Source organism: Cygnus olor, chromosome 16, assembly GCF_009769625.2.
Source record: "Cygnus olor isolate bCygOlo1 chromosome 16, bCygOlo1.pri.v2, whole genome shotgun sequence".
NCBI lineage: Eukaryota > Metazoa > Chordata > Aves > Anseriformes > Anatidae > Cygnus > Cygnus olor.
The window spans coordinates 6,654,929-6,677,339 of record NC_049184.1 but is presented as its reverse complement, the minus strand read 5'-3'; the positions used below and the strand labels follow the sequence as shown (position 1 = coordinate 6,677,339).

At 38.7% G+C, this 22,411-nt stretch overlaps 1 protein-coding gene across 15 annotated transcripts in view; it reads left to right on the top strand.

Moving 5' to 3' along the window:
• Positions 1-22,411, top strand: part of SULF2 (sulfatase 2) — a 158,684-nt gene that overhangs the window by 78,984 nt on the left and 57,289 nt on the right. For 12 of the 15 annotated variants that reach the window (XM_040575805.1, XM_040575815.1, XM_040575812.1 and 9 more), the window contains 3 exons: positions 13,035-13,216; positions 14,884-15,131; positions 21,384-21,623. In XM_040575805.1, coding sequence (XP_040431739.1) covers positions 14,957-15,131; positions 21,384-21,623 — 415 coding nt within the window. In that variant the 5' untranslated portion in view covers positions 13,035-13,216; positions 14,884-14,956. Of the gene's footprint in view, positions 1-8,710; positions 8,981-9,441; positions 9,461-13,034; positions 13,217-14,883; positions 15,132-21,383; positions 21,624-22,411 lie in introns of those variants that run through there. The other 3 variants (XM_040575810.1, XM_040575814.1, XM_040575811.1) reach the window with 3 other exon arrangements.

The following is a 22,411-nucleotide window of genomic DNA, read 5'->3' as shown; positions in this document are numbered from 1 at the left end:
CACTTCTGGTTTTGATTGTTTTGAACTTTGATAGATTAGATGTCTATATTAAAAAATTAAAGTAAAATTAAAGGTGTTATTTTTTTTCCAGAAAAAAACTTTACCACAATTGTCAGTGCCTTTTACAATCTTTGTAAAACGCAAACATGTTGAAAGAAGCCTACACCAACTGGACAAGAAGATGAAATATTACTCCTAACTTCTTATTTCATTCGTTATTAAGAGATATTTAACTTCGCTATAAAAAAATTGCCATCCATAAAAAAAAAAAATTTACATGTTTTCCACTGTTAGCATTTGAAGTTTTATCAGCTTCCTTCTGGCAGATGACACACTAGTTTAAATTAAACCTCTACTAATTCATGCAACATTTAAAAACAAATATTCTGAACAGGTGCTACCTGATACAACTCATTTTGCTTTTGACTTGATGAGCCTGAGACTGGGGTATTATTTGCATATATTTCTCCTTTTTCCTGTCTTGGATATTGGAACCATCATGTTTTGCAAGAGTTTTATGCCCAAGATAGTTTCTTTTAAAAAAAAAAAAATCTGCTCTGGGCATTTTAGAGGTTTTTAATCATAAAACTGGGAGGCTTGAATAGATTCTGATTTAGCAAGTGTGTCACAGTGCTTTTGGTGAAATACTTTTCTGTTCACTTGAAAATGCTTTCTTCTTGGTAAAAGAACCAGACTATTTCATTTACTTTGTATTAAACTGATGAGGTCAGAAAAAATTTGGTCTGCAATCTTGTGTACGTTTAGGAATATGCAAGCCAAAAGTGTGCTGGAGAGTGGGAAGTCCACCTTTGGGTTATGTAATACTGCAGGCACAGCCCTTCGGATAAGACGTTCCACTTTACTTCATGTAAGAGTTTGGTCTTAAAATCTATTCAGCTGGAAATTTTTAAGCCTGAAGTTTGTCTTGACCTTTGCCAGTAAACAAAAGTCAAACCATTTTAATACTGAGCAGTAAGTATTGATTGGCACTTCACTGTCATTCATTTAGCAGATTGCAGTTAGTAAAACCAAAAACTTAACTGCTATCTACTGTTATTACTAAAAATCTGTGTGGTGATTCAACAGGTACCTCCAGCAGCTTTTTTTGCTGGTACTACAGGGCTTTTCAGAAAACCTTAAGCGTCAAATCTTCAAAAATAGATTTTGAGTTTAAAATCTCATTTTAACAAATTGTTTTTTTATGTGCAGTACACATACCAGATGTTCAGTGTATGGTGGTAACAACTTTTTCCAACTAACAGCATCCAATCTCCTCTTTGGGGGAGAGGGGGAGAAGTAGTCTTAGTTCCTGAAGAAATACACTTAGATATTCTCATGCCAGATGCTACCGTTTGTAGGTAAGGTAGCTAAGGTTTCTATTATACTTTGGGATGAACAAGATTCTCAAGAATTATTACTGTGATGAAGCATGAGAGTAATGAGGTATAGGAAAAATGTAAAGCTAACTAAACTGTAAATAAGAAGATTGCATTGCCAAACATCAAGAGAGTTCAAGTGGAATTTCAGGACCTAAGGAAATCCAGATAAATGTTCAGAACTGTTTCTTGTGGGTGCTAACCACTTTTGAAAAATCAATTCACTCCATTTTAGGTGTGTAAATGACATAAGAATTCTGAACTTTAATTAGTTGTTCATTGGTAATCCAGGGACTTTTTAGTGATAAACATATAGACTTCTTCTAAAGTGAGTGATAAAACTCTCTCTGAATTCAGGAATACGGGATCAGACATCACAGGGCAGCTCTGTTTAATGAAAAAAGAAAAACGATGTTTAAAGAGACCAATCAGGCTTGATTTGTTCTTTGCCAAATACAATTGTAGCCAGCAATGCTCCTACAGTGACTGTTACATTTTTTTTAATGGCAAATAGGATGCAGCTTGTGAGTCTAGAGAAAATGGCATAAGTTATTTTTCTTAATTGAAAGGAGAAATTGTGGTCACAAATAATAATTTAAATATGCTCTACACATGAAGAAAACATAGATATAAATCACTTGAGATGGGTACTTATGTGATAGAAAGAAAATAAAAGGTTTAAGCTAAGATAATTAAGTAGAAGACCAGGATGCTAGTCAGATTACAGAACTGGAATCTTTTTTCTACTTATATAAGAAGGTAAGAAAAAATAAATGTAATTGCTTAGATTCTGAACATAGAGAGTAGCTGAAGACTTATTTTTAGTACTTAAGACAACTCCTGTAATCAGCCTGAAATTTTTGAAAGATGAACAAAAATCAGATCTTCTAATATGAATGTATTAACATTTCTAAACACAAAAGATGGGAAGAGGAGGAAACAGGTTTGCAACGTGCGTTTTGGACATTACTGAGTCAGTGGCTGTTAACAGTATTGTCAGATCTGTGTTGCACGCAAAATCTTAATAATTGCTTGCTGAAAGGAGATTGTAGGGGAGTGATGCTAAAGCTTATGCATGGATTCAGCTCTATTTTTAACTTTCTGGAAATGGAAGTAGAGCATTCTCCAGCAGTGATGGGACGTGTTTCTGCTTCAGTATTTTCCTTGTTGTCTTGGATGAAGTAGAAAGTATTTGGTTGACTTTAAAGTCCTTCAGACATTATGTAGGTAATCTCTGCCCTGGGCATCTAGGCAAAAAGAAAGAAATTGTTGATTTGTGATTAAAAAGCCACCTTTTCAAAATATAATAATTAATGTTTTGAGAATGCCTAATGTATGCGTTAAATCTTTCAAATGACTGCACAGCACCTATACTAAGAGTCCTGAAGCTACCGTTAACATCAAAACTGTGTGTCTTCTTGCTGGTGTATCTTCACAGTCCCCAAAGCAAGTAACCTGTGTAACCACTTGGCCTCGCAGAAAGCGAGTCAGGAAACCCCCCCCGGGGCCTTGCAGATGATCAATAAAGGAGAGTCATGCCAGTGGCTCCTAGGTGAATATTTCTTATTTCTTATGAAGTAACTCCTCTGTTTCTGATGGGTCAGTTCTGACCCTCAAGGGATATCTACAAAACACCTTCAAAAGATAAACCTCAATATTAAAGTTCATGACAATTAAAAAGGAAAAATGATAATTTTCAGAGATGCTGGTCTTAGGCATATTATAATTTTTTAAACCTCTCTTGCAATTTCTCCTGTATCCCCTACTCACTACTACCTCCAGGTTTGTCAGATGGTGAGTTACTTCTTTGTTTTTAACAGATCGAGCTCTCTCCTCTTGCTTTGCTAGCACGCCTTGCTATGTCAGAGATGCAACTTACTTTCCCTTCTGATGGATTGATTAACGTATTAGTTAAACTCAAAGAAATTTAGCTTTGAAGATTACTCCTTCTATTTCAGTCTTGAAGGAGTGCCTTGTATGCTCTAGGGCATGTCTGTTCCTTCCTATGTACAACAGCTGATCTCAGAACAGGTATCACGCCTCCTCCTCCCCACCAGAAAGTTAGCCTCAACTCTGCTACTGAGGCAACTGAAGAAAATGAAGAAAACAGCCTTCTCTGTGTGTGCAGAGTGCTGGCAGTTGTGTATATTGTGCTCTCTGAATGTCTCTTGAAGTTGTGCATTTGAAGTCCCACTTAAAGCATGTAAATATCCAGTCAGTTTGAGATGTCTGTATTATTATGGAAAGTATTTGAGGTAGGGATGGAGGACTACTTTACAGTAATAATTAAGTCATAATGATAAGCAGAGTAAGTAAACAGTAAGATGTAGCCTTCCTAGTGGAAGTGAAGCCCAGTTGTATTCATTTTTTGTGTGTGGATTTTGTGCCTATGGAATAGGTCTTCATAACTGAAGGTACTCCCTACTGTAGGTGCAGCAAATACAGCTGAACGTAAAAGCTGCAAACCAACCCTGCCTTTGGCAAAGAGCTAGAACACATGCACTGGATTCCTGCTCCCAGCTGGGAGCTGTTGGGGGGCAGAAAATGTAGATGGCTGCTCCAGGGTGTCTGGAGTGCCCTATGTAGGGTGCAGAGAGCATGGTCACCTCATAGGTCCTGGACTAACATTAAATGTACAGAGAAGAACGAACACTGTGCTTAGGTTGAGTTAAGGTCCATTTCAGCTGATTATGCATTTCTCTGTTCTAGCACTTTCAGATCATAGAGTAGTTGTTATTAGATAGGCACAGATTATTTTCATATTTTAACATTTTCTCACAAAATTTTATTAGGGCAATGGCTATTGACTTCTTTATTATATTAACTTTTACTAAAGTTTCTCTTAATCTTTCACATCTTGTATTACATACTGCCTTATCCGGGTATCAGAATAAGAGGCAGTGTGCACACTACACTAAAAAGGGGTTGAAAGCCTACTAGGGAAAATTAGATTAAGATGTTCAAAACAAACAAGCAAAACACACCTGAATTCTTTATGAAATGAAAAATTCTTTATTAAAAAAATATTAAATCATTGGTTGCTTACAAGCAACTATTCTAAGAGTAATTTACTAATAGAGAAAAAGAGGGCTGTTCTTCTCTATTTCTTCGTTATATGGGCTGTGTGACCAATGACACTTCATCCTCTGTATAGAGCTTGAGATGTGTCTTTGAGCCTTATTAACAATATTAATGCTTAGCAACTGTATTAATTTTGTATGCGCACTTCAGAGTCATTCGGACAAATAGTTTTTGCCCTGGATTTCTGTTTGGCTTTCCAGGAAAGATTTGAGTGTTTTATCCATCTAGATAACCTATCACTTTTTATCAGTGCACTGGTGTGTTACTTTAGTTATTCTTACAACTTCCCAGTCATCTTTGTTGCTTCAATATTTTGCTGAATTACTTAATCCACTGTTGTGAATTATGATTAAAATTTGTGATTAATCTTAGACTAGAAATTGTCTTGATGCATTGTAACTAAATTCATACAGTGTACTAAATCTTTATTTTCATGCTGAAGAGTAAGCAGGAGAGCAGATCCATTGCTTAGCAAGGTGAATTTTTTCCTCCTCCTTTGCTTTTGTTGGCTGCGTTCCTTCTTTCCATTTCCGTAGTACCTCAAAACATATAAACCATTTTCCTCCATAATGTGCATGCATATTTATAGAAAGTGCAACTTGACTTTAAAAGATAGAAGTGCAGCAATTGCCCACAAAGTTATTTTGAGCTGGATCTGCAGTAAAAAACACATTACAATGTGTGGGATCAAGGCACTGAGCATTGGATCTCACATTGTGCTGCTTATGCCTTCTTAATAGGACTCCCAATTGTTGTTGAAGCAACATTTGCACATTTCATGCAACTGAAATGCAGTTGTTTACAGATTTTTTTTAAAAAAAATCATACCTGTATTTGGAAAAGGTCTGAGCAGATTAGTTAGTACAACTCAAGTGACTATGGTCAAGTAAGTTACCCTGAGAAAATGCAAGCGAGATCAACTCATGTTCTGTTGCTGGCTTTTTTTTTTTTTTTTTGAGGTCTTTAAAGAGGGCTCAGAGCATATGCATATACATATCAAAATATGAAAGCAAAGGAGAGATCAAAATGACTAATGATTTGAGAGGTTTACATACGGTAAGTAACTACAAAGATAGAGGCTAGTAAGTCTGAAGAAGAGTTGGAAGGCTTTGACTGAAGTATTAAAGTGTGAAAGCCAGCCTGTCTTATCTATGTGTGAAGAGAACAATATTTGAGCTCTGGAACACAATATATTTGGCAAGAGTGGAAGAAAGCATGTCTCACACAGCAAGTTCCTTTTTTTTTTTTTTTTAATGACTTTGGACTCTCTCTGACTGTCTTGCCATTTCCCGGAAGTTGCTTTTTCTGTACCACAGACATGCCACTCTTCCTACTGTGCTCTGTTAGGGGGATGACTGTTCCTGGTGCTTTCTCCACCCATGAGCTTCATGGTTGCCTCTCCACCCATTGGTGCCTCTAAACTGATGGAAGGAGAGTGGTGGGGATCCCCACTCTGCCAGCTGGATCCAAGTGGTTCCCCTTTCTGCCCAAATCCATAGCTCAGTAAGCACTCCAACCTGCATTGTTCGATCTATTCTGTGCCACGCTCCTTCAAAGCAAGGTGTGCAGAGACACTATAGAGTCAATTTTTTCAATTAGTGCCTAACAATGCAGACAGATGTGCGATGGTGTTTAAAGAAATGCTGGCATATCTCTTTTCTCCTAATTTCAGTAGGGATTTTTCAGACTAATTTTTTAGCTAATGAGCAATATTAGTTACTTGGAGATACAGTTAAATAATTCTGAGCTGTTAAATGACATGCTATGAGAGAGATCTGAAATTTATTTGGTGATGCACAGTGAGAAAACTATTGTATGGGAATGAAAGAGAATGGTCTTGTTTCTTCATTTTATCCTTTAAACTCCTGATTGTTAGTGATGGTCTATCTACGCCAATGGAATCCTTTTACAATTAGTGAATGAAGAGTTGTTTTTCTTTTAAAGTCTATACCTGCATAGTTCCTTCCCCTCTACACCCGTAGTCTTTCAAACCTCCTTGTTTTACCAGTAATTTCAGATGATTTTGTTGCTCTAGGCTTCAAATAAACCACAGCATTTTAAATGCCTCTATACCCTTTTGAATTTTTGACATTACAAAAACAAGCTAAAATCACTGAACTGCTTTTACTTTGGAAACTGCTCTCCAAGTATACACAATTGTTATCCCTCCTGTTTTGGGACAGTGCCAGAACAAGTTACTTTGAAATGTGTGAGCTGGAGACCCCATTCTCTTCGAGAGGAAGCCCCTTTCACTTGGCAGGGTTATCACAAACCTGGGGGCATATTATCCTCCTAATGCACTTGCATAACTGCCATTAACATTAATGGAAATTACATGCACTGGCTGTGAGGTGAATATACCCTTTTGTTGAAAGGAACGATCTATTGCGACAGATTTTCCAGTAATGATAAATCACCTTTAGATTGCTACACTACTGTCACTAATACTAGTTTTAGTATCTTTGATTACAGCTTGTGGATGAAAATTCACAATGTAACTTTATTAGGTCATGGGCTTCTTATAATGGAAAACACCATTTACAGTGCTCTAGAAAAAATGCATTAAAAAGGGAGCTTGTCCATTTTCTTCTCCAATGTAATATGTGGACTATTGTGCAGCAAAATTAGTATTTCCTTTTGGGTCGGTAGTTACTGTCTGCAGCCCTTTCAGAGATGGTTTGTAGGGTGTGTGTATTGCAGATGGCAAACGTTGGCCTGCAGTGGGGACTGAGAAATGCTGAGTTTCCTGGTTTCTGTTCCTTGCCATGTTGCTGAAAGTCTTTTTGGCTCTGGGTGACTCATCTGCCTTATCTGACACTAATTCGTGTCTAAAATATGTGGAAACAGAAAAATCATAGCTCACAGGTCTGTCGTAAAACTTAATTATCTGTAAATTGTTTTATCATAAAATCAAAGTCACTATCAAAAGGTCAAATGTTATCTTAGAAAGCAATAGAACAATTTTATCAAAATCTCAGCAATATATAGTCCCTGTTCTGCATAAAGCTTCTGTATTAGTGTAACTCACTGTTACAGAGTGGTTACTTGTACAGTTATACTGTTGCAGCCCCTAGTGTGGACGCAGTTGTACTGACACAGTGCTTCACTTGGATTGTTTATTCCTGAGCACATTGGTACCTTAGTAGTGATATAACTGCATTGGGTGAATTGGGCTGTTTGGGTTTTGCTGATTTAGGATCAAAACTGTGTGTAGTCAAGAATGTAGCCAACAATGAAAAAGGTTCAGGATGATCAGCCTTCTCCAGCAAAGTCAGAATTAGGTCATTGGGAGTAATGTTTGTTTTAAAGTAAAAATCCAAATAAATCATAGATGAAACATTTTTTTTCCTCTCTGCATTGCTTTTCAAAATATTTACTTCTATCATGATTATAGTTCTTTCTGCAAGTCTCTTCTGCACTAGCATTTTTCTTTAAAACTACATCTAGTCCTTTTCCTTAAGAGTTTTCAGGAACTGTCTTATTTCCTCGGTGGTTTTGCCTTCAGTAGGGAAATGGTAGAATCTTCTTTATTTTCTTTATCAGTTACTATTCTTCCACTGATTATTGTTCCTGCACAGAAAACGTGTATACTGTGCCTTTTGAACCACATAAAATGACACTACAGTGAAAATGGTTTATGGTAAAAACAGTGCTGTAAAATCCTCTTTTATTTTTAGATGTATATTTTCAAAGATACAAATCCAGAATCAAGGAACCTACAGCTACAGTGGGGTTTGGGATGTGGGGTGTCTTCCATGGAACTCAGTACTAGCTGTAGTGCTAAGTGTCAGTACAGTCAGAGGAAAACTACTGTGTGTGACTATCATGGAGGGAATGCTTGAAGAAAATATTATGCTTTTTAACATATTAATGTATCGGTATCTTTGAAAGATGACTGTTCAGTGGTTCTTAAAGAAAGATACTACCTGCATCCTTACATACGTTTAAGGCACAGCATGTAGTATGTTCTAAGTAGTGCATGGGTACCTGCAGCAGACCCAGTCCCTACCTCGAAGAGCTTGATTAAGCACGTCTTAATTACCAACGACTGTGGTGTCCCTCACTTCAGCCCCCTACGGCGACGGTGCCTCAGCGCCCACCGGGGCTGGGGCTCTCCTCAGGTGGCCCAGCCCCTGCGCGCCCTCCTCAGGCCCCGGAGGGGGGGGTGGGGGGCCGTTAATTAACCCTCACACGCACTCATACACATAGTCACGCACACACGCACAGTCACTCAAACTCACGCACTCACAACTACGGCCCCTTCTTTCCGCTCTGAGGGCTTCGTGCTCCCGGGGGCAGAGCCCCCCCGGGGGCCTGGCCGCCCGCCTGCCCTCTGCGCGCCGCCGGGGCCTTGCGTCAGTGCGGGGAGGAGGCTCCGTGAGGTGCAGGAACTTTTGAACGGAGAAGGGAGAGGAGGGAAGGACGCGGGGCGGCGGCGGGGAAAGGCGCAGCACCCGCCCCAGCTCCTCTTCGTCGGAGCCAGCCGTCGGCCGCGGGCGGGGGATGCGCGGCCGGGCCCGGGGGTGAGTGAGGGAGCGAGCGGCCGGAGGCCTCCCGCCGGGCCGAGCAGCGGCTGGGCCGGGGGCTCCCCGAGGCTGAGGCAGGTGGCCGGGAGCCGGAGGGGACTGAGGGGGTGACGGCCGGGGGCAGAGGGGGGGCTCGGGGCGGTGTGAGGCGGCAGCGCCATCTGAGAGCTCAGCCCCGCTGGCCCGGGGCAGCCCGCCCGCTGCTGCGCCTTGGTGCCTGCCGGGGCTGCTGAGCGGGGCTGCTGAGCACGGCTGCCCGGCTCCTGCCCCGATTTCCCGGCTCCTGCCCCGGCTTCCCGGGTGCTGTCCCGGGTGCCCGGCCCCGGTGGGTGTCGTGCTGTCGCTGCCTGTGTCCCCTGGTCCCTAAGGGGTGAGGAGAAGCGGTCCCGAACCAACTGATGCTCCAGCGCTCCGCGGCTCCATCGGTGGGCTGTGCATCCGGGTAAAGCGCGGCTGGGTGTCTGTTTGTTCATGGAGGTACGGACAGGTTTGGGCTGTGTGAAGCCACAAAAAAATCTGTTCGCTTGGTAGAGCGCGTTTGTGTAACGGTAGCTGTGCTTGCCTGCTTTTTCTATTTTAAAGCACGTGCATTTGTTCCCTGCTGGTGTTGTCAGAAGTCAGTGTGTGAGTGTTACCATACCTAGTACAAGATGGCTTAATTATCTTTAAAGTCATCATGTCTTTGTAGTTTATAAATACCTGAAGATAATAAGTACGATAAGGAAGTAATGCTTAATCTCCTAAAAGTTGTTACTGGGTTAACAGTGCTCACAGTGCACAAGAGGATGTGTGTTCCTGTGGGTTTGGGGGATCCAAGTGATGATTTAATCCACCTGAAGACTCGCTAATGCTGTGCGTATTACTGGGGACCTTCTGTAGAAACAGCCAAGTAGTGAATAGAAAAAATAGTATGGATGTATGGAGAGTATATCGTGCTATTTGGAACGCTTTTTTTAATGAAGTTCCCTCCTAGGAAAAATTATAACTGAATTATAATTCAGTTTTACTTAAAAGGAAGTTACATAATAGGGAAAAGATTCCCCTATGAAAATAAGCTTCCCTTTGATAAATATTTAGTTTTGGCACAGAGTTCACCAGCGTAAGGAAAGCAACAGGGGAGAACCCATCTGAATGGTAATTCAGTGCACTGAGAAGTCTGGGAGCAGAAAAGTTGGTTACCTGCAAATAAAAATACTTTAGCCCTAGTTTGTGCAGGTAAACCAGTACAACCATAAGCTTCAAGAGCCAAATTTCGCACTGGGGGTTTGATTATGTACTTTCTCTTAAACTTTTGACTTTCTGGGAAAAAAATGGGGAAGTATAAAACTATATGGAAACACAGCATGTTGTTAGATTACAGCGTAAATGACGATTCCAGCCTTCCCCTGAAAGCTTTGTTTGATTGCCAACAAGAATTCTCCTAATCCACGTATAAAATCGTTTTATTCTCTTACAAACAAAATTTAATAGTTTCAAATGATGGCTGACAGCTTCAGTGAAAAAGGAATGCTACAACTGAACCCAGGATGTATGGGAGTAACTCAAGAGTTAAGAGAACAGCAGCAGGGCTGAATCCATTTAACTGGCAAAGTGGTTTTAATTGGGTTGGTTGCTAGGGAATGGATCCACCACCATGTATTTCAATGGCTTTAAACACTGGACAAATGGCACACCTAAGTCTGCTTCAATAATACACCTGGTATTGGCTCCAGCTGTATTTAGAGCAGGTGTGTGTTGCTTTTTGCTAACCTGTTTACCCTTACTGTGCAGTTCCATTTTGTGGCTTGCATGCTGTTACCCTATTCTGTTGTGGCTGCTGGACAAGTTGGATTTGCCATACCAATTTTGTATTTAGTGCTTTGCAGTATGTTTATTTTAAAAAAAAAAAAACGGTTCATGTAAACATAACTAAAAACAGCTTTCCAGAAATAGTCTCACAGCAGGATTAACTTGCATGTTTGATACAAGAATTAATTTGGTATGTTTGGATTTCTGTCATAGAGTTGGGTACTACTCTTTAGTGTACTGGCATAACTTAATTATTTGACTTCAGTGAAGTTACACTAGGTTTATGCAGGGGACAGTTGTGCTGGTGACCAGCATTAGCAAGGTTTGGAGCACCAGTGCGTGCAGGCTACAGTCAGTTACGAGTTTGACTCACAGTGCCTGCTACATTGTGCCAAGCAATACTAATCAATAGCATGATTAAAAAAGACCATCTGGGGGTAGAAGTGACACAAGTCATCCCTGTGCATCCTGCCTGTGCTGCAGTGGACCTGATGATAATTAGTGAGGGCAGTGTTAAAAAGAAGTCACCTTTCCTTGGTGGAAATGCTACTTGGGAACAGAACTTGTCTCCATTCGTTTATAAATAGAATAAGTGCACTAAAATCTGGCTTTCTCTCTTGAACGTGTATATGACTTAGTGCAATGTTGTGTGTCGCTACACAGGAGGACTGAGTGTGGCTCTCTTCTTATTCCCCATACTGGCAGGAGTTAAGAGCAAAAAGACACAGCTGTATCTAAATCAGGGTACGAAGGGAGTCAGGGACTTGTTAAACTCGACTGTAAACCATAGAAAATAAGAGGACCAGCCTTTCTCTACAGCAGCCTGCTAGGAGGTTTAATAGGCTTCATAAAGTTCAGCTAGCTGCCCCAGCTGAAGAATGTTTCATGAATTTCTGATAGCACTTGCCTAAATATAAAACAGGGGTGGCCAGACTTGTCAAGTTCATATGTGTAATCTGGGAGAAAACAAGAGGCGTACCTAATTCTCACGAGAACCACTACAGATTAAGCGTCTTTAATATTGGAGGATGGCCTGCAGAGGCACATAAAGCAGCGGGCCATCTGTGCCACTCAGAACAAAATGCATCACTGGAGAGGGTGCTATATTAAAAGCGAAGGCAGACTGGGGCATTGCTGCAGAACTCTTCTGGCTACCGTTGAGTCACAGTTTAGCTTCTTGACAGAAACGGGGAAAGAATTGTTAATGGGCTTTGTGTCATATTTCCTTCCCTGAAGTTCACCGAAGACAAGGGGTTAAAACCCATCAATCTATATTTGACCACTAGCAGTCCATGCAAGAGGCTCTTCTGCTGCTATTCTGAGAACTATTTAAAGCTGGCTTTTAGGTTTTGCAGTAAATATGCTGTTAGTAGTGGCATGTCTGTCTTTTATGAATACACATTTTGAGAAATAGGTTATTTTCTAAAATTGCTCTAATTTTCTTACCTAGCTATTGGTGTGAGTTTTGCACATAATTACATGCTTTGAGTTGATTTCTGGCAGTACTTACCCTGTTAATAATAGGGACATAAAGCATTTTCAACATAATGTTGAAAATTTTTCATTGAGGTGGGGGCTGAGAGAGAATAGCTTTGGGAGAAGATGCCTGTTGTACTTAATTCTCTCTTCCATTCACAGTATCCTCTTAGATATAACCAATTCCTTTAACCATAAATGTACATGTGTGGATAAAAGCTGTGGAATAGCAGTTTATGTACATCCCCGAACACATTAAGTATTTCCCAGATAGATAAGCAGCTCTCTGAGCTGGGGACAACTTCTATTTTTAAATACAATGGAGTGAGTGAGGGTCAATAAACTATGAGGAAAAGACAGGCTGAGGGGAGAGAGGCCATAGGGTTACTTCCATGCATTCGTTTAAAAGAAGTGAGAAGAATGTGAGGAAGACTTATATGCACAACACTCTTCATGAATGCAGTTAAGAACAGATACAGCACGAATAGACAGCCTTCTAAATGCTGCAAGAAAAGGCAGTGAATGCTGTTATTCAGAGACGCAATTGGCTAGTGTAGAACAGGAAAAAAATATTGAACTTTAGACCTTCAGAAAAATGTGTGTAATAAAAGTGTCTATATTATCTCTTCCTTTTTTTTCTTTTTTTTTTTTTTTTTTTTTAGCAGAAGTACATATGGAATGATTTCTGAAGAGTAGAAACTATTTCTCTACCCCTTCCCCCAAAAAGCTGGTGTCCAGGAATATACGCCTGCTAAACTAACTTTTTTTTCCTTGTCTTTTGAAACAGATCCAGGTTTGCCTCTCAGACTGCTTTTGACTGCACTGGACAGTAGCAACACATTGAATCTGACATGATTCTTCCCAGTTGTACTGCTGAAGATGGAATTCTGAGTATGGAGAATGAAAATTGATTGAACTTGTTGGTGTTCCTTCTGATATTGCCTGGCAAATCTCTGATCAGCAGCAAAGGTACTAAAAGTGTATTTGTAAATTTAGGAAGCTGGACTTTTCTCTTTCCCTGCTCATTGGATTAAGTGATAGGACATTTAAAATCAGTTTTTAGTTTCTATGAAGAAAATTAATTTCACCTGCCTATGAAACTCAGTGGAGAGACTAGTAAGGAAATAGGATTTTTCTTTTTTGTTCAAAAACCTATTAGTGTACGTTTCTGGAAAGCAGCCTAAGTAAGTATTACATCATACTATAGCTAGATATCTGTTGACTTATATGAAAATTATATACATATTTCTTAAATAAGCATAGAAGCTGAGTATAATTTTGCACACCAGTGGTTTTGCTATTGCATGAGAACTTTCTTAATCAAAGTTTATCTCAAAGAACAGACACTGACAGAGATGAAGTAATAATGTGGCTATGAAATAATCTGCTGGAGGAAAAACTGTTTTCCCAAGTGGCTGTAGGAACAGAATAGCCAATGTATTTCTTTGGGTAAAGCACACTTTGCTAGATTCTTTCTACTCAGGCATTTCTAGTCTTTACAAAGAGCAGATAGTCTCCCTTGTGTCATTTTTAATTGATTTTTTTTCACTGCATTAGAAGAGATCATTGGCACCGGTCCAGGAAATGGAAAGCAGCAAGTGGGGAATCCGTCAAAAACTGACTCATTGATCACTGGGTCTGATGAAATAATTAGCATTTGATATTTTTTCTACAGCCTTATATTGGTGTTTTGACTTCAGAAAGTGAGAGAAAATCCCTTTATGCCAGAAGACCACTGAGCAGAATTATAATTTCAAAAATGCTTCAGCATACTTAGTCATTTTTAGGAATCTGCTTGTAGGAATGGCTAGCAGTTGCTTTGTTTCTGGCTCACCAAAAGGAGCAGTACCCTTTAGTCACGCTCTGTTCTGCAAACAAGTCAATTTGGGGGCATTGTATATATGATGGAGGGAAGTCAGGCAGTGCAAAACATTTCAGTGCATCTGTTCCCAAGCATTTGCGGCAGTAGATCTTCAAATGTACTCAATACTTAAAATAAGAATCTTGGAAACCAACAGAAATGTTGAAAGGATATCATATTATCATCAAAGCTGTAGTAGACTTCAAACGGTGTCACACAATAGTTTCAAGATCTGGGCAGTTCTGCGCACTAATGAAATCTGTACGATAAAACAGTGTATAACAAGTCTTATATCTGAGGATCCTTTGTGAGTTTGCAAATGCGTTGTTAACTCAGTAAATTTTACCACAGTCCTGTTTAAAAATGTGGATAGATGTGTTTACCTCTTCAGCATCTGCATTTTTGATACAGTAAACAAAAATGTCATCTCAAAGCATCCCAGAACCTTAAAGAAGATTGCTTTTTATGTGTCAAAGCAAGAGTTAAGAGTTGGTGCCCTGCTAAATCCTTGAACTTGCTGCCAAATTTGAGTGTAGAGTGAAAAATTCCTTGTGTATGTAGGTAATAGCTTATGAACTGTGAATTTTTCAAGTTTCTGTTTCTAGTTGGCACTAGAAAAATATTTAGTTCCTTTGTTTTATTTATTTATTTTCTTAGGAGTTAGATTGTTTTAGGCAAATAACCTTTTACTTCTTTGGAGAGAACCTTGCTGTTCCTTTGGGGAGGGGATGTAGAGGGAAAAGTATAAGTGAATACGTTTCCCTCTCCCTTACAGGAGACCTGCAAACAAAAAAGAAGTAGAAGCCATTAACCTACCTTGTTCAGAGAGAACACTAAATCAGAACAATATGGCACAGCATAGTCTTGTCCTTGGATTATTCATGATGACTGTTTTATCACTGTTGGATGGAAGTTCAGCTTTCCTGTTAAATCAGCGTCTGAAGGGAAGATTTCAAAGAGACCGTAGAAACATCCGTCCAAACATCATCCTCGTTCTTACTGATGATCAGGATGTAGAACTTGGTAAGAGCCCAACATAAAGAGAATTTTAGTTAATGAGTATGGCAATTCTTTTCATTGAAGCTAGATGATTATTTTAAAAATAATTCTTTTTTTTTTTCATTGCAAAGAATATAATAGAACAAGTAGCAAAAACCTACCTTTATGCAGGTTTGCAGCTGCATGCAATTGAAAGACAGCAAAAAGTAGTCTCCATTTAAAATGTCAAACTTCCTGTTTCTGTGGAAATATGAGATTCCTGCCTATCTGTCTTCATCTGTATGTCTAAACTGTGCTTCTGGCAATTGCAAGTATAACCTGGGAAGCTACATGCTTAAGCAGTAGGTTTAAATTCATAACTGATTATTGCACTATGTAATTACCCAAATTTCTTGTGTAATTGCAGACATTCATTACATAGACGATTTTAATTTTAAGTACTTAAATCTTACCTAACATATTCATACTACTCTCAGTATTGTCCATTTAGATGTGTAGTTAATTACTGACCAAAATCACTTAGTATGAAAAGGTTCTACGGTGTTATTCAATGCTACGTTAATTGTTGAAGAAAGGAGATGAAGATTAAACACACTTTGCCTAATGATTTGGAATAATGAATTAACTGACAGAGATTGGGTTTTGTTCTATTTCCTGAACAAGCTTATATTTACAAATGTTGTCTGTAGTTAGAACTGATTAACACAAACCAATTTATATTAGGAATTTTGCATTAAAAATATGCTTTTAAGTCAGTATAAAGCCTGGATCATCTGAAAGATGAGAGCTGCTATATGTGTGGTCTGGCAGGTTTGTTTGACGAGCTACTATGCCAAATTTCTAGTATGGATGGGAAAAATTGGAAAACAGACCTGAAAGAAGAAATGGAACACAAAAGTAAAGTTAATTGACTTATATTACTTCTACACTTCTCTAGCTGAGAAGTTAATTACAGCAACATGGCAATGTTCTTATAGATGCTTCCTTTTTATTAGTATTTCTGCATGTCTGTGGTATTGTAGATGTCATATATTTCTCAAAGGTGGCTGAAAAGCCTGCTATAGCAGTAACCTCACCAAATAAAAATTTAATTGAAATGAGTAGGATCAGAAGATTTTTCTTTTTGGTTGTCACCTCTTTTTTCTTTTGGAGAATGGTTATTCTAATCACAAATAAAGGAGTTTTAATAATGTATATCCAAAAGAACCTAAGTACATTATCTTGCAGGCTCAGAAGGTGGTCCTAAAAAATTTATCATCTTCTATTTTATGCTAGTCTGCTTGTTTCTGATGCAATTGTCTAAGTCCTTTGGGCAGTATATTTCTCTTCTCTGATAATCTGATGCTTTCCAATTTCAAGCATAATGGGCATGTGTCTACACAAATTAGGATCTAACTAAGGAAAATCCATCTGATGAAGCTGAGATTTGATATTTGTCATTTGTCACTAATGGCTTGGCGAGACCCAATATTTGTTTGAATTAATTTTTATTCTTGTCTATTGTCTGGCGAGCTGTCCAAGTTAATCAAAATTGCCATTTGTGGGGATTGTGGTTAATGCATTTAAGAAAGATGAAAACAAGATGTGAATCACCAATAAAAGCTAAGGAAAACTTGGAAGCTATGAAAGTGTAGCAAAGAAAGCTGTGCATAACAAAGATTGCAACTGCTTCTAGGAATGTTCTGTAACTGATGGGTGTTGGAGCTTTTGTTTTTCTATTGTGGCAACTTTTGAGGCAAAAGGGAAGACAACTAAATCTCAACAGCCTTTCTTCATTTAAGATAGATTTAACAATGTAACAGGAGTAGGTGGAGTTTGCCAGAAGGAGATGTTGTCCTCTCAGCAAACGAGTTCAACTTGTTTTATTCTTTCTATTTTTACTGCTTCTAATCACGAGTTTTACTTAGGAAACCAAACCCTAGTTTTGTATTGAATAAAAGGAAAAGACTGGTAAGGGACTGATGAAAAGGATACAGAATCTCCAGGTCAAAGAAGAACAAGCATAAATTGTAATGGATACGGATGGAAGACGACAAATGAGAACACCAAGAACTATGGAAACATGCACACTCAGTTGACTGTCTTTTTAATCAAAAGAGTTGTGCTGACAACCTGAATATAAAGAAGAGGAATATACTGATGAGGAGAAAGAATTAATTGGAACCAAAGACTTTTTCCCCCATTAGAGCCATGTAATTCCATGTTAGTCTAATGCTGATGTCTGCTGTGTGATGGCCTCGGCGTCTTCAGTTCCATTAGGTGTGCCTACCATATTGCTGTGCTCTAAGAAATCAGCTTAGTTCATTATCTCGTAGTTGGAGAAAAATCTGATTATTTAGAAAACATTTCAGCCTCGTTAAATCTGAGTGAGAGGTGATTCATATGTTACTACACGTTCCAATGTGTGAAAACACTGAAGTGTCACAACAGTAATGTTTCTTAGTTATCATACACGGGGATTAGTGTCTTAGAGCTTTGTCAAAATTGAAGATGAGCAAAGAAAGGAAATGAAGATTTGAAAAGGGTGTCTAATGAGGTTCAAATAGAACGCAAATAGAGGGCTTTAGGGGACAGTACATTCTGGGTTCCAGTGAACTTACCTGCATATAGATGATACTTCTCAAATTGGGCTTCAGCGTTGACTAAGTCATTTGGGACTTAACGCCAGCTCTTAAACAAGTGGACCTCCCTAAAACTCATGTAAATTATGACTTCTGACAACAAAGTACTAATGGGAAAGTCAATAATATTTCATGAACAACTGTTAAATTAATTAAGGACTTTTTTAGCTAGCTTTTATTGCAGTCTTATTGAGCAGGTAATAAAGCATCCTCATAGTTGTACAGGTTGTTATATGCTAGTAAAGGTTTTTCATAATTCTTTTTCCAATATAACATACATTTGGAGAACTGAATATGGTTAAACGTTTCGCTCTATTAGATAATCTTTTCTTTATAGCATTAGTAAATGAACTCAGTTCTCCAGTACTATAGCACAGAATAGTTTTAGAAAACCATATTAGAAAACAAAATTTTATATTAGAAAACAAAATTTTAGAAAACAATAGAATGTTTTCTAATGTATTAAAAAGTGAAGTTATGTTCAGTATCATATCTATTGCAAAATGTGAGCAAGATAAGCTGCTTCACGTTGATAACACATGATCTAATTGAATGTGTCTCTAGCTAATAGAGAATATATGAAAAACAGTACGCAGTATTGTACATTTTAAAAATCATGATGAATGTGTGTATAAAAACCCATGCATTTTGTCTTTAAAACATTTTTGTACGTTCAAATAGGAATATTTCTGTGTGAATCAGAATCCATCCTGGAATCCAGAAATCATACTGAAGAGAATAACCTGTAGGTTCAGAAACGTGGACCTCTGTATATGTTTTAACTGCCTCATGTGTGTGAGCTTCTCCTCAGTGTCAAGACCTCGTTAAAAATGCATGGAGTTTTACTTAGTTTTCTCCATTAATATTAGTCAAAATTAGTCAAAGCCTTATCTTTGAAGCGAACTGTGAAAAGGCACTAAGCAAAGTTTTGGACACCACACAAATTTCAAGTGGAATTTCCACCTCTATTTTGCTTTGCTTTGTTAAGTGAGCAGCTTGAGTGCATCAAATTGATTAAATGCATATTTGCACAGTACTTCCATAGATCTTTTGGTTTTTGAAAATAGCATAGACACTTCACATTTAGCTCTGAATCATTTTTATTTATCATCAGTGATTTTAGACAGGTAACAGACCATTTTCTGAATAAAATATTGACACTTCAAAGCATGACTTCTCATGGTACATCAGCTAATGAAACCCCAAAAGATTTTCGAATGCAAAATATGATTTGGTGAGGTTCCAGCTGCTGATTAATACACATCTACTCTTCTGCTACAGAAAGATCAATATGTACTTCTTTTTTTTTTTCACAATTCTATGTTTGTATTGGAGGCAGGCTGAAGAAAATAAGTTTTGGTTGGCTGGTTTAATGCTGTTTGAAATATTTAAAGCTGGCCTATTTAAGATTTCAGTATGCTGGATTTTTACCTTCCGCTGATCTGTCACTCTGTATTAGTTCTCAAGCTGCGGAAGCAGATTAGATCATGTGTTTTTGTATTAAAGACTGTTGATATATAGGTCCTTGTCATTACAACAGTTTTATTAAAGAAGGTTACTGTCCCCAAGGGGAGTCTTAACATGTACTGTTATTTATGCCCAGATGCCTCTGTCATTTAAAGGGGTTGTTAAATTGTATTTTAATATTGGAATGACAAAACATTATTTTGGTCTGACTAGTTATTCTGGGGCTAGCTCATAAGATGACAGAGGAAACATCCACAGTTCTCAGGCTCACATAATAAATTGACTGTTAAAATCATCAATGGTGTTAGCACTTTTGAAGAAAGGGAGGTTGCTCCCAAAACACGTGTTTTCTTATCCCACAGTTTTGGAAACAAACAAAAAAATCATTTTGTTTAGAAACTTCCTTTTGATATGCGAAGTTTAACAAGTTCGAAAGGGAGAACGAAATGACCTGCCTTGGTTCTTGTACCAAAGTGATTTGACAGGGATGTACTCTGATACAGGTTTCATTTACTTCTTTATAATATTCATTTCAGCAAAATGATCTTAAGAAAACTAATGCCATGGCAATTGCAAGAGGAAATGACCTGCCGTAGCAATTAACCTTCCTTCACGGTGCCAGAGGGTCAGATTCCATATGTGCCTTATGACCGTTTTCCCTCTAGGTTTTGACTCCTGGTTATATCAATGTGTCCTGTATCAAATCTACTTATTGTTGCAATTTCATAATGAAAGCCCTGCCTAAAGAGCTTAGAAGAAACCTAAACCCATTATTGACAGAAACAACATACAGTTTGTGCCAGATGGTTGCAGGATGCGTTGATTAAAGCTGAACTATTAATCCAACTCAACCTTGGGTAAGTTAGCCCCAACGCTACTCCAGCATGAGCCCATACCTTCATCTCCATGTTGTCTGTTGGCTTTCCCTGCTCATGAAAGGAAGGGAGGTTTGGTGTTGGAAAGGTTTGCTCTCCTTTGCAAGGTCACGCTGTGACGGGTATCATTATAAGTTCTTTGGAAAATGGAAATTCTTCCTAGATCAAGTACGCTGATGCAGTTTTAACTGCCAGACACTGATAGATAAAGAACACCGAAAGCCTTTTTTCTTCCGATCCTTCATATTTCTGTGCATAAGAAGAATTCTGATATGGATCAAGATTTAACTATGTGTATGTCTGTGGTAAAGATGCATTCTTTGCCCAAAGCCTTGCCTTAAAAAGGAAACAGAACAGCCATTTGGCAGCAGTGTGGCTTTTACTAACAGCTGACAAAAGGACTTTGACTCCCATTACCCCAATTCATCCAAGTCTCTGCCAGTTAAACTTGCTATTTGTTTTTAGATGATGGTTGTTACTTGTCCCAAGTGGTCATCTAGAATCTGATTCTGCAGAATCAAACCTAAGAAAACTTAAGAGTTTTAGGTGACACTATTATTAAAATAGGTCAGGTGGATAGAAAGAACTCAGTGGGCTGGTGATGGAAATTCTGATGAGGGTTTTGCTCTGTCATTGCTTCTTCCAGAAACCAATAACAGCTAATATCACATATCAGGGGAAATAACTTTATATCAAGAGAACAAGTCTAGTAGACCCTGCTTGAACAGCAGGTTTAAACTAAATAATCTGCAGCTGTCTTCCAGCCTCAACAGTTCTGTGATTACACCCTCAGCCAAAAGGGTTCTTCTGCAAAAGCAGAAGGTTGGCACAAAAAGCAGTGCATCAGGTGTCTTCAGAAACCAAGGATTAAATAATGCTTGAGGAATATGCAAACTTTGGTCAGGGTTGCTACACAAAGTTAACATCACCCTCAGGCCGTGTTGTCTCAGCCTAATTCATGCTGCTTCTCGCCTTCAGCTACTGGACAGTACTAGTGGCTCCAGAAAGGCTGCACAGATGCTCTTGGATACAGTGGGAAATCTTGAGCTTGGAAAGAAATTCAAAAAGCATTATGATTTGTCAACAAGTTCGAGTTCAATCTTAAGTTACGACTTCAGTATTTGGTCCTTCTTGAAACAATGGGAGAACTTCGCAAGTGGGGAGAAAATAATCTCTTTGGATTTGGATTCCCTGTGAGATTACGGTGCCGTTACTACAAGTGGTTCTTTCTGGTCTCTGATATAACACACGAGCTCTTAGTTAGCTCTTGTGACTGAGACGAGAGTGTTTCTGAAATGCTTTTCTTTTTCTAGGGTCTATGCAAGTGATGAATAAAACAAGGCGGATCATGGAACATGGAGGTGCTCATTTCATCAATGCCTTCGTGACAACACCCATGTGCTGCCCATCTCGCTCCTCTATTTTGACGGGGAAGTACGTCCACAACCACAACACTTACACTAACAATGAGAACTGCTCTTCTCCGTCCTGGCAGGCTCAGCATGAAATACGTACGTTCGCTGTGTACCTCAACAACACAGGATACAGGACAGGTAAGATCAAGACTGGCTCTGTCTGAAAGCTCCCTTAGCCTTCTTAGTACAGAGGTTAATGTATAATATTTTAGTTTGTACTTGTAATGGACTGCAGCAGTGCAGGATGCTATAGCTTCAGTTGTGCGTGTGGGTTGGAGGTTTAGCTTCCTTGTGCTTTTACTTGAGTAAATTTAAAAACAAAACCGAAAAGGCTTTTTTAGAGGCTGTGAAGGAGAAAATGTGTGTGCTGTAGGAACAGAATTTCTTGTTACAGGACTAAACCCAAGGCATAGCACATGTAAAATATGCCCTGCAATGTGTAGAAAAGCCAAGAAAGATATTATGGAAAGGAGTTAGTAATTTGAATTTTCATAAAACAGGTATATCGATCAAACTAAGAATACAAGACAAGGGACTGCCCCTTCTGTGCTTTGGGGCAGAGCAGTCAGCTGGATTGGTTTCTCTGGACAGTCCATTCCCAGAAAGGTGTTTATTCCTCAGTTCTTCATCTTAATCAGCAAAATCAAATGTACTCTTGAGAAACAAATGATCCTCTTTGCATGCAGTGCTTCTTAGCAATAAAGACTGTGTAGAAATGATTTCAGAAAATATGCAGCACTTTTTTCACACCTATTTCTTTCTTGCACTCTCTGGACGTGAGATTTAGGTTCCTGCTGATTGCGGTGTTTCTGTCACGTTTCTTGCTAATGCCTTTTGTCATATTGAAAAACTGGCATAAACCTGGACCTATTCATGTTGTTTATAGTGTGTATATATACTGTAGTAGTATAGTTGTTACTGATACT